Source organism: Falco punctatus (assembly GCF_963210335.1).
Source record: "Falco punctatus genome assembly, chromosome: 4".
Classification (NCBI taxonomy): Eukaryota; Metazoa; Chordata; class Aves; order Falconiformes; family Falconidae; genus Falco; species Falco punctatus.
Genome location: NC_137583.1, coordinates 38,062,343 through 38,077,028, shown reverse-complemented (window position 1 = coordinate 38,077,028; position 14,686 = coordinate 38,062,343). Strand labels below are relative to the sequence as shown.

Genomic DNA, 14,686 nt, shown 5'->3' with positions numbered 1-14,686 from the left:
ATCTTAGCAGTGGAGTGAATGCATAGTGTGAGGATAATGTAATTAGCAAAAAGTCATGCATGACAGATAATAATGAACAGAACAATTCAAGATATAATGCTTATGGATCTAATTAGAGGTGCACAGGGATGAGCTGCAGCTTGGGTTCAAGCCGTCTGGGGAATGGGACACAGCATCACACTTGTCATATCTGCCATTGTGCCCCAGAAAGGGAAACCCGTGCAGCAACCCTGGGCTGCCCAGGCAAGCTGCAGGGCGAGGAATGGGCTGGCAGCCCCGCTCTCTCTGGGACAGGGGATTAGAAACGTGTTCTGGGCAGTTAGATGCATCAGGGGATCAGCAGCAGCACTTGTGAGCGCTCTCAAAGAGCCAGGACACTAGGGACACGCTGGCAGCCAGTGCTGCAGAAAAAGCCACCTCATTCTCCACCAGCGAAGCTCTGTGCTGTCACCTATGGGGTCCTGATGCCCTGAACAGACAGGGGTCCTCCCTGATCAGACAGATCATCTCTGGAAGCAGACCCAGCCCTCTGCGAGGCACCTGGAGAACATTATTTCAGGCACCGGTATTTCCAGAGGTTTATCTCTGAGCTGAACCAGGGGGCGAGTCCCAGACAGCAGGTAACGTTGCCCAGCCAGGCAGGCGATGGAGCTCTGGACCGCAGGTGTTCTGACCTCTCATGTCATGTCTCTGTGACCCTTGAGGACACAAGCAAATTAACAGCCAGGTGCTCATGCCCCAGCACGGTGTCTGAAACGCACATTGTAAGGACGGGCTCCCAGAGCCCTCCGGGGCCAAAGTGCTGCCCTTCTGCAGCACGGCGTGGGGAAGCCAAGCACACCTTTTCCAGAGGGGCCAGCCTGGGCCTGTCAGCCCCGCAGCTGCAGGGCTTGGGCCTCCGTGATGCTGCCGAAGGAGGCGGGGGCCACAGCAGCCGCCCGCCGCAACCAAACCGCACCCACCCTGCGGGCCCGGCAGCCGCGGCCGGGAGAACGCGGTCAGCGGAGCCCCACCACTGCCCAGGGCCTGCGCGGACCCCCCGGCCCCGGGGCAGCGCAGCCTCCAGGGCTCACAGGGGGGAGCCCCAGGTGGCCCCCCGGGCCCCCACAGCGGTCGGCGGGGCTTACGCTACCGTAGGAGCGGAAGCAGTGCGCTGCTGTACCGACCCCGCCGCTCCTCGCTCCCAGCACTATCGTTCCGCTGGGGGCGGGTGTCGGGGCGGCACAAAGAGCGCGGGGCGGGGGCGCGGCCCCTTTAAGAGCGGCGCCGCCATGATCTGCCTGGTGCTGGGTCTTTTCGCCGGCCTCTTCCAGAGCGGTACGGGCCGGGCTGGGCCCCCAGCTCCCCCAGGGCCCCTGCGGCCGGGCCCCCGCTCCGGGTCCCTCGCCGGTTCCCTCGGTGCCGAGGGTCCCCCCGCCGCCCCTCACGCCTCTGCCCTCTCCTCGCAGCCTGCGGCCGGGCCAGCGAACGCACGTTCGTGGCCATCAAACCGGACGGCGTGCAGCGGCACCTGGTCGGGGAGATCATCCGGCGGTTCGAGAGGAAGGGCCTGCAGCTGGTGGGGCTGAAGCTGCTGCAGGTGAGCCCAGGGCCCGGGATGGAGCCGGGGCTGGAGCCAGGCGCGTGCAGCCCCGGGGGTCAGCCTGCCTTCCAGCTCGCACAGCCTGCCGGTGTCCTTCGGGGCCCAAGGCCTCGCAGGTCACTGGGGTGTTGGCATCCAGGTGCCTAAACTGCTTCTGGAGAGGTGATCCCAGCTGCGGGGAGCGGGGCTGCCCTCTGCTGCGCCCCTGCTGCAGCGCTCTCGGACATAGCTCTTGTAAGCTGGCAGGTGCTGCTCCTCTGACCCAAAACTTCTCCCCTCCGTGTGTCAGTCTTTGGCAAAGTAAAGTCACTCCGCTCTTGGAAGCATCTGTGCAGGAGCTTAATTGTAACATGTGCTATCCAGCTTTTCCTGCACCCCCCTGGTGTAAGCCTTGCCCAAATCCCTACCTGCTCAGAGCAAACTAAGCTTTGTGTTGTCTGTGCTCAGGCCTCGGAGGAGCTGCTGAAGGAGCACTACATCAGCCTTCGTGACCAGCCGTTCTACAGCCGGCTGGTGAAGTACATGAGCTCTGGGCCCGTGGTGGCTATGGTGAGTGCTGGCCAGGTTCTCTGGAAGCAAGGAACAGAAAGTAAGTGCAACGTTTAAGCAGTGTTGGCTTGTGGTATGATGGAAAAAAGGTGGCCTCTCTCTTCAGAGGGCCCCTTGAAGCTGTACTGAACTGCTTCAGTGTTCTCTGAGGTGAAGTAAATCTACAGACAATGCTGATTATTTTCCAAAATCAACTTTTGAAGACTGTTTACAGAGACCCTTTCCTGTCTCTCACCCAGATAAGGAAATTGGAGGACAGGCAATCTGACCTGCTGGGGGAGCTGTGGAAGCTGATTCTTGTTTTGCTGTCACATAGGTCTGGCAGGGCCTGGATGTGGTCAAGACAGTTCGCACAATGATTGGAGAGACTAACCCAGCTGAATCCATGCCTGGCACCATCCGAGGAGACTTCTGTGTTGAAGTTGGCAAGTGAGCGCTTTGGCTTTTTGTTTCTTCAGTATTTTGGGGCATCCTGTCCAGGCATTCCTGCACAAGCTGTGTGAGTCTGCATCCACAGAGCAGAGCTGTTTTCCTCGTGTTCAGAGCAGAGCTATCTCCCTGTGACAGCTTGCAGAGCAGCCCTGGGAGGATGAGCTGACCTCTGCCTCCTGGGTTGGCTTTGCCAGAAGGTAGAGCCTGGGTTTGAGTCTTTCCTGCCTCCTGAGGCCATCTCTGTTGAAAGCAGGTAGGGTTTAGTTGTCTTTTCCTCTGGGGAGTCAGGACTGTTAGGCTGCAAAGAGGACAGGAGGACAGGCCCTCTTGGCCCTTTCCTGGGGGAGCAGGGCACCCGGAGAGCTGTTCCAGCTCTGTGGGCACCTCAGTCTGTAATGAAAGCCGAGTGAGAGCTCTACATGTGCTTGGGCTCTTAAAGATCCTGACCTTGGGTGGCTGCAGCCTGGTTTGTGGTATACACTGCTTTTATCAAACCCTCCTGGCTTAGGTTTCTATTCTGTGGTGTCCCATATCAAACCTGCTTCAACAGACCTACTTTGACAGAATGAAGGGGGGAAATTTGGAGGCAAACCTTGAATTACTGACATAAAACCAGACCAAACCCCAGATCAACAGCCACTTGCAGCTCCTCCTGCAGCAAACAAATGGTTCCTCGTCATAGGAGGAAGGAGTGCTAGGAACTGGCAGCTCCTGCACATCCATGACCTAAGCCATGTTCAGCATAACTGCCAACAGCCCCTGAGCTGGAAGAAGGGCTGTGTGGTGGGAAAGAGTACTGTAGGATGTGATTGGCTCAGTTGGGTTAATTAAATTGTCAAGGTGAAATTTTCCAAGCTGCAGCTTCCTTCTCCCACCTTTCTCTGCTTAGTGCTGACTGATCCCTTTCTTCCCCATAGGAATGTGATCCATGGTAGCGACTCGGTTGAGAGTGCCCGGCAGGAGATCTCCCTCTGGTTCCGCCCGGAGGAGCTGACCTGCTGGGAGGATGTGGCCAAGCACTGGATCTATGAGTGAGAGGGGCAGCCCGAGGGAAGGACATCTTCCTGACTGGGCATGGGGCATTTCCATCCATTTCATTGCAGCCACTTGGGTTGGCTGTGAATCCTGCTACAGTGTCGCGTGCTGTGGGGGTTTCTGTTCTGTGTGTGGGTGGAGGGGTCCTGCGAACTGGTCTGTGTACCTCACTCTGCCGTTCAGCTCCCTGCAAGATAAGTTGTTGGGGTTTTTTTTCTGCTATAGTAAGTAGTTGGTATTGTTGCTCTGTTTGCTGAAGCATCTTAAATCCCAAGTAGCTCAAGGTGGTTTATTGAAGTGAAAACTGGGCTCTCTGCCTGTCCTATGTGTCCTCAGATCTGCCTGGTGCAGGAGAGCATGTGCTCCTTGCCACTGGGAGAGATGTCCCGGTCACTACAAGATGATGTGTTTGATATAAATTGCCTGCATTTCTATAAGGCTTTTCAGCAAAGGCTTTTAAAGAATTAGCTGCTATGGGATAAGGGGTAAGTTCCCCCCTGGGGTGACAGCTTGTTCCAAGAGAAGGAATGAAGGACTGGACAAATTGCTCGCTGTCTCTTGGTGGGAGCTCTGTGGGCCAGGGCTGGCACAAGTTCACCCAGCTTCAGGCAAGATTGGCAAGTCCATGGGAGGAAGATTCACCAAATGCTGTTAAAACGTACAGTTTATTTGGCTCTGGTTCCTGGGCTGCAGGTGCTGGGAGCGGGGAAGCAGCTTCTCCAGGTCTTCTTAGTTCTCTGTTGGGCCTCCACAGCTGGCTGCATGGCCCTGGCTGGACCCAGTCTTGTGCTTTCCCTCTATGGCAACTGACACATGCTAGTGGAGCAGCAGTGCTGTGCAAACCACAGGAATAGGATGGGGGGAATGAGGTGAGGAACGATTTGTAGACTTGGGGCTCAGGAAAGACTAGTGGGACTATTTTGTCCCCTCATGTGCAGTGCAGGCTGTGCAGTCCTGGCACTGAGCTCTGGGAGATCCTGAGATCTTCCTTGTCTGACTGTAGAGCTTCCCTGCTGGGAGGGCTTCTGGAAACCCAGTTTGTAGTTGGTTGGACAACACCTTGAACCTGCTGTGAGCTCTCCCTGGAACATTGAAGTCCTCTGAGCTATGTTGCATCTGAGCTGCCTGCACTGCCTTGCCAGAGCATAAGGGCAGGGACAGAGACATGGTTAAACCCAAGGAACAAGGTCCCCCAGGGCTTTCCTGCATGTAGGGCAAGATGTTTTGCCTGTGTCCCTGTCTGGTGTCCCAGCTTTGCAGCTGCTGGGGAGCGAGTGCTGTTCTCTGAGGACAGTGTGTAAATTTACCTCCAGTCCCCGCTCCAGGCTGGCCCTGGGGGTGGTGAGGCCGAGCTGGGAACTGCCAGCAGTGACGCAGGAACGAGCACTGAGAAGATGGAGGGTCTCTGGTGAGTGGGGCTTTCCTCAGCTGCCTGCTGCCAGCCAGGGCTCCTCTTGCCTTCAGCGCCTTCTCCAGGCGCCTGTTTACAGCTCTAAGTATGCGACAGGTTCTGTTTGTTCCCATACTCATCCATTTGCTTTTTTTTTTTTTTTTTTTTATAATAAACTCTGCACTCCCGTTACCTCTGCTGCTGGTTATTTTCTCCAGGGACTGGGAAGCAGGGTGCTGGCTGACGCCTGGGTGGCTTTTGGTGCACTGAGAGGCAGATACAAGCAAACACTTTGTTGGCAGAGCAGCTGGGCTGCTACTCGCTGCCCCACACCTGTGGGGGATGGGCCTGCTGCTCCCTGGGCTGGAGGGGAGTCCTGCGGGTGCAGGACAGCCCTGGTGGGTGCCCCAGTTGCCAGCAGCCACCTGCTCTAGGGTCTGTTGGTTTAACAGTGTTTCAGGTGGAGTGCTGAGGGAGTGGGGGGGTCTAAGTGGAGCCTTCCATTCTTCCCAGCCTGGCAGGGAGGTGGCTAGGCTGGCGGGGGAGCTCAGGTGGGATTAGAGGGCAGCAAGGATGTCCCCAGGGTGGGGATGGGTGTCCGGGCCTCTGTGCAGTGGGGCACCTGTTGGCTGGAGCAGGGCCCTGGCCTAAGCGCTGCAGCCCCAGCTGCTGTTTCTGCCCAGGGCTGCTGGGCTGTGTCACAGCAAGTCTGGTGGACTTGCTTTGTTTCCTTGACAGCTGTGTTTCTTTCAGCTGACAGCAATGGAGCAGTGTGCTGTGACCTTGGATATATGAATAAGATGGGAAATAGTTCATAACCTGTCTTCTCCACAGGTTTCCTCCAAGCACTGTCACTGGGAACACAAATCTCCAGCTGCTGCCTTTTCCTCTGCCCCTACTACAGATCTGCAGAGGCTCCAGTAAAGCTTTTTGCACCGTGTGCATTTATTCCCCACTAAGCCCCATGACTCCATGCCTTTCCTTGACAGGCTTGGTATGCTGTGCTGAATGCACCCCAGGACACAGTTGGCCCTTTTGGCTGCCAGGGCACGCCGCTGACTCGTATTCAACTTGCCATCAACCCAGACCCCCAAATCTCTAGCCTCTTGTCCCTCATTTTGTATGTATAACCAGGATTACCCCATCATGGGTAGAGAATATGCCACTTGCTCTTGTTAAATTTCATCCGCTTGGGTGATTCACCTACCCAGATCTCTCTGTAAGGCCTCTCTACCCTTCAGAGAGTCCACAGCTCCTCCTAGTTTGGTATTGCTGATAAACTTAATGTACAGTTGACTCCTGTGTCCAGATCATTTATAAAAACATTAAGGAGCACCAGCCCTAAAATTGAGGCCTGGGAAACCCGAGTGGTGGCTGGTTGCTGGCCTAATGTGACCTCATTTACTGTAACTCAAGTTCAACCCATCAACCAGTTGCTCACCCAATGTATGACAGGCTTGTTTAGCTGTGCTGGACAGTTTTTCCAGGAGGATGCTGTGAGAGACATTATCAAAAGCTTTGCCAGAATCCAAAGCCACCACATCTACTAGCTTCCTTTGGTCAACTTGATAGGTAATCTTGTCATAAAAGGAGATTAAGTTGGTTAAGCAAGACTTTCTCCTTGTGAAGCTGTTGGCTATGACCAACAACTGCGTTATCTCTCAAGTGTTTTCCAGTAAATCCCAGAATAACTTTCTCCATAATTTTATGAGACACTGAAATGAGACAGGCCTATAACTACCAGGGTCTTCCTTCTCACCCTGCTTGAAAACTGGGACATTTGCCCGCTTTGTCAGTAGCGCGCTCTGTAGACTCCCAAGACCAGTGAAAAGTGTAAGAGAGGTCCTGTGATGACATTGGCCAGCTCCTTCAGTACCCTGGGATGAATCCCATCAGGCTCCACAGCCTTACGCACATTCAGCTGGAGCAGGCAGTCCCAAACAAGTTCAGGGTCGGCTGGGAGTCTGTCTTCCCCCCGCAGTCATGGTCTTCCAACACAGGGCTGCGGGGGTCCTGGCGCTTACAGCTTCCGTTACTTTCCCACTCTGCTGCCTGCGCTCCTTAAGTCGCATTGAATTCTACGGAATAAATTTGTGCTGGTTTAAACGCTCCTGGGTCCAAGAGGTGCAGGATGAACGCGGCGGCAGGAGTGTTCAACCCTTTGGTTTCCACCAGGCTCCACCGAGCGCCTGTCTGTACGTGACGGGGAGGCGGGCAGCCGCTCTGAGCGCCCCGAAACAGCCGCCGCTGTCGCCCCTCAACCGCCGGTGCCGGCCCGCGGCCCCCACACCCCTCCGGGGTCCTCCCCACAGCAGCCCAAGGTACGGCGGTGCCAGGCAGGGAGCCCCATTGCGCCGGCGGTGCCCGAAACGCGTCAGAAGCCGCTGCACTGCCGCCATCTTTCTCAACACTCCCTCCCTCCCGCCGCCGCGGCGCAAGGGCTGCCGGGACGAGGCGGTACCGGCAGCGGGGATTGGTCCGCCCCCGTCACGTGGCCCGGCCGTCTGTGAGATCGCCCGTTCCTCCGAGGCGTGACTGCGGCGGCGGCGGCGATTGGGCGCGGGGCGCGCGGCTTCAGCGCGAGGGCAGTGCCCCCCGCACGTGACGTAGACGCGGGGCTCGGAGGCGGCTCGGGAGTCAGGCGGCGGCGGCGGCGGCGGCGGCGGCGGCCGCGTCCCGCAGCGGCGGCGGTGAGTGCGGGGCGGCCCGGCCCCTTCCCCCGCCCGGCCCCGCTGCCCCGCCGCCGCCTTCGCACGCCCCGCGCCGCCCCTCGGCTCCGCGCCCGGCCCCGGCTCCCCGCCGCCCCGCGGCCCTCTCCCCCTCCGCGCGACCGGCCTCGGGCTGCCCGCAGCCCCAGGGCCCCCCTCAGCTCCGCGGCCCGTAGCGCGGCCGGGACCCCCCGCAGGGCAGCCAGCGCCTGGGCTTCGCGGGGCCGCCCGCTGGTGCTGGGGACGGAGTCGCTCGCCCGGGGGCGGGGGTGTCTGGGGGTCCGTGCGGCTGCTGGCCGGAGCGGGGCCCTGGCCCGGGGCGGGGCGGCCTCGGCCGCCGTTAGTGCCCGGGGCTGCTGGGCCGCGGCACAGCAAGTCTGGTGGGGCCGCTCGGTGGCTGTATCCTTCAGCCGGTAGCAACGGAGCGGTGTGCTGCGAAGATGGACACCTGGGGCTGGAAAGGAGTGACGGCGTGGGGGGCTGCCAGCCTTGGAGGGAAGTCTGGTTCGAGGCTTGACTTCTTTCTTTGTCTTTAATGATTGCAGCAAGCGCTAGCAGCACGGGCCTCTGCCGTTTCCCAAGGAAACTTCAGAATTAGATGACTTGTTCCACAGCCAACATCCTCAGTTACCCTTAAGCTGCCGGTGAAATCCGTGTCTGTGCAGCTGGAGCAGGCCTTTTGTGATGCAATGGGAACTATGCCATGAGGACTGGTAAGACTTGGCCATAGCCATGACGGAGCCCCACAGGGTTTCGTTCACCACTCTCCATGGTCCACTGAGCAGCAGCTTCTTGAAGAGATCTCGGAAAGATGATGGAGAGCAGCCCCAGGATTCTGAACCGGCAGCGACAGCTGTTCGAATCACACTTACTCTTTTTGAGCCGGATCACAAACGTTGCCCAGAATTCTTCTACCCGGATCTTCTGAAGAGTTGTCGAGGGAAAGTAAAAGGTGGTTCTTTAGGAGACAAGGTGAGTCCCCTACCTATGACCTGTGGGGAACCTGCATGGTATCTGAAGATTTCAAAGGCTTTTTCGGTATTGCTGTTTTCATGCTGTTTTGAGAGCTGGGTGTGTGTTAGCTGTAAGGTGCTGAGAGCTGGAAGGAGGGTGGTCAGGCAACGCGCGGGCAGGAGAACTGGTATCCAGGCAGCTGTTCTTGTTGCCAGCCTGCATTGTCCCACTCCTTTGCCTTGGCTGGAACTGCACATCAGAAGGGTGATGTGTTGGTGGCAGAGTGTGGGACGTAATGCTCGTTTGGTTTGGAACTGTTCGGCCTAAAGTGATTTTGGCTATGGCTATGAGGAGCTCTATTCCAAAGAGCATTGAAATGAGATACTTCTGTGACAAGTGCTTATATCTTTCTGGGACCCTGCTCTACTGCGTGTGAATGCTTCCACCACAGTGCTTGGCATCTCTTCCTGTGTGGTGGACGTGGTGCTTTCAAGTGTTGCCTGACAATTGTTTGCCTGTTGAAAGCCATTTCTCAGGATATGATGATGTGCAAACTTCTGTAGCATCTGAACCTTTTGTGTTATGGGTGTTTTTCTATGAAAAGAAAGTCGATTGGATTCTGCTCGCTTTTACTGTTGCTCTTCAGAACTGTTTAGCAGTGTGTTGATAGTTCACGCTGCTTTTTTTTGTTTGTTTTTTGTTTTGAAAGTCAGGAGAATTAGAGACATGTACAGAACTGGCTGAGAGAGCATCCAAAACTAGAGATGCTCTCAGAATCATAGAATGCTTTGGGTTGGAAAGGGACCTTTAAAGAGACACCTTCCACTAGATCAGGCTGCCCAGAGCCCCATCCAACCTGACTTTGAATGTGTCCAGGGACGAGGCATTTACCACCGCTCTGGGCAGCCTGTGTCAGTGTCTGCATGCCCTCAGCTTAAAAAGTTTCTTCCTTATATCTAATCTAAATTTACCCTCTTTTGGTTTAAAGCCATTCCCCCTTGTTCTATCGCTATGGGCCCTGCTAAAAAGTCTGCTCCCATCTTTCTTATAAGCCCCCTTCGAGTATTGAAAAGCCTGGTCTCCCTGGAGCCCCAGCTCTTTCAGCCTTTCCTTGTAGGAGAGGTGCTCTATCCCTCTGATCATTTTGGTGGCCTCCTCTGGACCTGCTCCAACAGGTCCATGTCTTTCCTGTGGTGGGGACCCCAGAGCTGGAGGCAGCGCTGCAGGGGGGTCTCAGCAGAGCAGAGGGGCAGGATCCCCTCCCTCACCGTGCTGGCCATGCAGTTGGTGATGTAGCCCAGGGGACGGGTGGCTTTCTGGGCTGCGAGTACACATTGCCAGCTCATGTCCAGCCTTTCATCTACCAGTACTCCCAAGTCTTTCTCTGCAGGGCTGCTCTCAATCCCTGCATCCTCCAGCCTGTATGGATACTGGGGGTTGCCCCAGCCCAGGGGCAGGACCCTGCAGTTGGCCTTATTGAACCTCATAAGGTTCATGTGGGCCCATATCTCAAGCTTGTCCAGGTCCCTCTAGATGGCATGATGTCCTTCAGGCGGCAGCCGCTCCACTTACCTTGGTGCTGTCCACAGACTTGCTGAGGGTGCACTCAATCCCATTCTCTATGTCACTGATGAAGATGCTATATAGTACTGTACTAAATACTAAAGGTTGATTTGGCTGAGCTTTTGCCTGGATGCTCTAGTCATGATGGGTTTAATGCATGGGGATTTGGTGGCAGTGTAACTGGATCAATTCTGATGTTTTTGTCGTCTTTATTTTTGCAGAAGAAAGACCTGGCTGATCCCTTTAATGATGATGAAAAGGAAAGGCATAAAGTGGAGGCTCTTGCTAGGAAGTTTGAAGAAAAATACGTATGTTTTTCTTCTTTATGTTATGTTATCCTCTAGAATGGGCAATGCTGCTCAGCTCTCAACCAGTAGTATTTAATGTTTATTGGCTCTTACGCTCCTGTTCTCCTGCAGTCTTTTATCCTAGGTGGAAGGTACTGTTTTCTATGTTCCTTTTCTGCCTCAGGGCTGTGTTCCACAAAAATAGTTCAGATGCGTTCTTAAATCGGATTAGTCTGATTAAAGTGAATGGCCTTCTCACTTGTAGTAGCAAATAACTTACTGTAATTCATGAAATTTAATTTTCTTAAGCAAAGATTAATTTCTAAGCCTTGTTGCTGCAGCACGATGTAATCTGTCAAGTCTCGAAGTATGGTGCTGTGGTGACTTTGCAGCCCTTAGGACAGTAGTACTGAGCTGGGTAGCACAACAGACATCTCTGTCTTACCCATTTCCTTTCTGTTCGTCCTCTCACCTTATTTCTCTAGATGGCAATAAAACTGCATTATGTTTTACAACTGGCACTTTTGGATAGAGAGTTGCTGTATTGGCTTGTGGTCCAGATTTGACCTATGGGTCAGCCTGATGTACCACGTGTATGTTTGATCCATGTAGTACTGACTTTGTACTGACTGCATAGCAGTTAGAACAATCCATCTCTGCGCTGGCAGAAAGGTTGAAGTGGTGCAGACCAATTCAGCGTAGTCTGCTGACACAAATCCTGCCTGTCTGGCAGGTCAGCGTCTTGTTTCATTTGGCCACACCGTTTTTGGTTCTGTGTGACAAGGCCTAAAAGTGGATTTACCGTATCCTGAGATTACGGTATGATGGGAGTTAACGTTGGTTTGTTTCTGCTGCTTCTAAGAGCAAGACAGAGCTTGTTCCCTTTTCTGTGCTGGAGCCAATGTCACTGTCCTGTATTGGGCCTGTCCCCACGGTAAATGGAAAAGGAGGATGAACACATTGTCCATCTTTTATTGTTTAGGGTGGCAAGAGACGCAGAAAGGACCGTATTCAGGACTTGATTGACATGGGGTATGGATATGATGAATCGGACTCCTTCATCGATAATTCTGAAGCAGTGAGTACTGGGGCAGGAGCGAGGCTGGTTAAAAGCCTGCGGGGGCTGAGCTGGCATCTGGGGAGAACCTCAACAGGGTGCATGCCAGGGCTGGGGGGCGACAACTCCTGGGGCAACTGCATGGCAGGAGAATGCTGGTTGGCAGGCATGTCCACAGCCCTGTTAGTTCTTGGTCCACAAATCCCACTCCATTCTCCAAGCAGCTCAGCTACAGAATGAAGTAACAAAGCTTACAGCACCAATAGATTGTTCTCTGTTGTTTCCAGTATGATGAGCTTGTTCCGGCTTCTCTTACCACGAAATATGGAGGGTTTTACATCAACTCAGGAACACTGCAGTTTCGGCAAGCATCTGAATCTGAAGATGATTATGTTAAAGAGAAAAAGAAAAAATGTCCCAAGGTCAGCAAGCCAGTTTTCTTGGTCATTTTCTTTGTTAGAGCTTGGAGAGTTTGCGTTGTGAAGTGTGTTGACATTCAAAGTAGAGTGAGGTTTGTGAATTGGTGTGGACAGAATGGGGATGAACACTTGAAATACCATTCTGTCCCTGTATTTGATAGTAAAGTGAAGCACATCTGGCATGGATGAGGCTCTGGTGGGGTTGTCTAGTTCCTAGAGTAGAGGTGATAGTAGTCCCTTGTCCCCCTGAAAAATTGGTTAGCCTGATGGGGATGGAGAAAACAGTGGTCCTCTTTGGCAGCATCTGTTGGAGGCAGCTCTGTTTTCACAGTGCTGAGGTGAGGCGATTAAAAGGGGAAAACAGCAGCAGCATTTGGCATCCCTTCCCCTTTACGGATGGGATCATCTCTAGTGCAAAAGCTAGGTGTGCTGTGAGTTCTTGAAGACAGTGCATGCCAGCACTGTGGTGACAGATGTGCGGGGTTTGGGTTAATGTGTCCGGTGGGGAAGGAGCTGTTCTCCTGTTCTTGGGAGAGGGCCCAAAATGGCTCGGAGGGTGCAGATAGCATTGTAGGAGATGCTTTGGTTGTGACTTCATTTCAACCCTCTCCAGAAGCGGAAGTTGAAAGATGGAGGTGAAAAAATGAAGAAGAAGAAGAAAGATGATTCTTACGACAAGGAAAAGAAATCCAAAAAGTCCAAGTTTCCAAAAGCTGGGTAAGGAGGGGGAGGGAATGCCTGCTGCTCGACACCTGGCTTCAGGGTTACAGGTGGCATTTCTTCTGCTGCAGTAGTACCTGATCGGTGTGGGGTGGCTCAAGTGCATGCTGCATAAACACCAGCAGGCAAACCCCCGTAGCTTCCAAAGTGGGAGAAAAAAGACAGCTGAAGATCAGAGAAGGGGCACAGTTCCACAGCAAGTGTCCTGAGCAGAGGGGCACAGCTAGCTGCGATGTTGGTGTTCCTTGGAGCTCTGTTTAGGTGCTCATGGTGGGAACAGATATTGGAGAGCCTGAAGAGAAGGAAAAGGACTACTAAGACAAAGTTGATGGGAGGAAGGGCAGAATGAAAGGGCATGAACTCAGAGCTGTATGAGTGTCAGGTTAACAGGGAGGAAGAGGTCAGAAGGACATGGGTGGCCAGAGCAGAAAGGCAAGTTGTGTGTTGGTGCTCTCGCTGTGTAGTTGTTTGTACTCCTGTCCAAAGTACTTCTTGGATGAGTGCTTTATTCTCTTCTTGTTCTGTTGGTTTGCCCTTGCTTTTGTCTGCCTGGCCTCTCTGTTTCAATGTCTGTATCTGTTGCTTCTGTCTCTTTTCCTACATTTTCCTTCTAGTTTTTTCCTTCTTGCTGTAACTGTTACTCGGGGTTTTCTTTTTCCTGCTTGAATCTGCTTTCTGGCAACACCAAACCACATGTCTGGCACAGTACTGTCGATACACGATTCCTTTGTAGCAAGGAAAAGCAGTTTGCTCTTCTGGTTTTGATAGGCAAGAAGCATCAAGCTGCTGTCACATTAACTCTCTCTTGCTTCAGTTTCTCTGCGCTAGTTTGTGTTTCTTCCTTGTTTCTTCCTTTCTGGAACAATGCATGCAGTTAAATAAGTGCATAGCTGAGTGGAGATGGCTTAAGCTCCATCACCTCTCCTCAGTGAGGAAGGACAGCCATCTCGTCTCCAAGCTGACCAAACAGCAGGACCTTAAAAGGCTGCAGTATATTTTTCCTGGTGTAATTGGTTAAGGGGCTGAGACTTTCCAGGGGATTGGTGCATATGGCTGAAGTGGACTGGGATGAAGGTATCCTTCTTTCTTCCCCTTCATCTTGTATTCATCTCAGTTCCCTTTCCTCCTCTGTACTTTGTTTACAGCTTTACGGCATTAAATGCAAGTAAGGAGAAGAAGAAGAAGAAATACTCTGGAGCTCTTAGTGTCAAGGAGATGCTGAAGAAGTTTCAGAAAGAGAAGGATGCTCAGAAGAAAAAAGATGAAGAGCAGAAGGTGGCGACTCCTTCACCAGCAGAACCTCCAGCGCCAAGGGAGGCAGAGGCGATAGCTGACCCTTTGCTGTCACTTTTTGGCCATGCCAGTGATAACGACCTGCTTCAGGCAGCGACAGCTATGGACTCATTAACTGACTTAGACCTGGAGCGGCTTCTCAGTGAATCCCCAGAAGGAAGTCCTTTTCCTGATGTGGAGGATGGGAGTGATCCTATTGGGACGGGCTTGGAACAAGATTTCAAACAACCACCATCCCTCCCAGAAGGCCTGCCAGCCCCTTTGGAGAAGCGCATCAAAGAACTGGCTCAGGTATGGCAGTTCATTGCAGGGCAGTAGGATGGTGTGATTACTGGAGGGGGGCAGCTCTGCTGGGTTTGTGGCAGAGAAGAGCACAGTGCAGTGCCACATGGGATCACACTGCTGTGTCACCCAGTTTTCTCTTATGGCCAAGTCACTTTCTTGAATGCCTAGGCATCAGGTAGTGTCAAAGGCCTTGGCCTTGTTATCTACTGAATCATAGAATGGTTTGGTTTGGAAAGGTCCTTAAAACTTTGTCTTTAATGAACATGAATAATGCATGAATGTAGTACAATATCACACCTGTCAGTATTGCTTCTTGACCTCTGTTGGCAAAGTATGGACCTGATGCAAGAGGTAATTACCAAAGTCAATTTAACATGAATGAACTTAAAATGTGAACTAATGAGGCTGAAGG

General features: G+C 53.4%; 2 protein-coding genes across 5 annotated transcripts in view; both read left to right on the top strand.

The window, feature by feature from the left end:
* Positions 1-586: 586 nt before the first annotated feature.
* Positions 587-5,180, top strand: NME3 (NME/NM23 nucleoside diphosphate kinase 3). The gene is made up of 5 exons (XM_080387436.1): positions 587-1,317; positions 1,449-1,579; positions 2,030-2,131; positions 2,448-2,560; positions 3,481-5,180. Exons 1-5 carry the CDS (start codon positions 1,272-1,274, stop codon positions 3,596-3,598), a joined length of 510 nt encoding a protein of 169 aa, XP_080243562.1. The 5' UTR covers positions 587-1,271; the 3' UTR covers positions 3,599-5,180.
* Positions 5,181-5,319: 139 nt separating this feature from the next.
* UBN1 (ubinuclein 1) overlaps positions 5,320-14,686 on the top strand; it is a 28,143-nt gene continuing 18,776 nt past the window's right edge. For 3 of the 4 annotated variants that reach the window (XM_080387360.1, XM_080387358.1, XM_080387359.1), the window contains exons 1-7: positions 5,320-7,678; positions 8,242-8,668; positions 10,435-10,521; positions 11,483-11,578; positions 11,845-11,979; positions 12,590-12,693; positions 13,842-14,280. In XM_080387360.1, the coding sequence (XP_080243486.1) occupies positions 8,429-8,668; positions 10,435-10,521; positions 11,483-11,578; positions 11,845-11,979; positions 12,590-12,693; positions 13,842-14,280 (1,101 nt within the window). In that variant the 5' untranslated portion in view covers positions 5,320-7,678; positions 8,242-8,428. The other variant, XM_080387357.1, reaches the window with a different exon arrangement.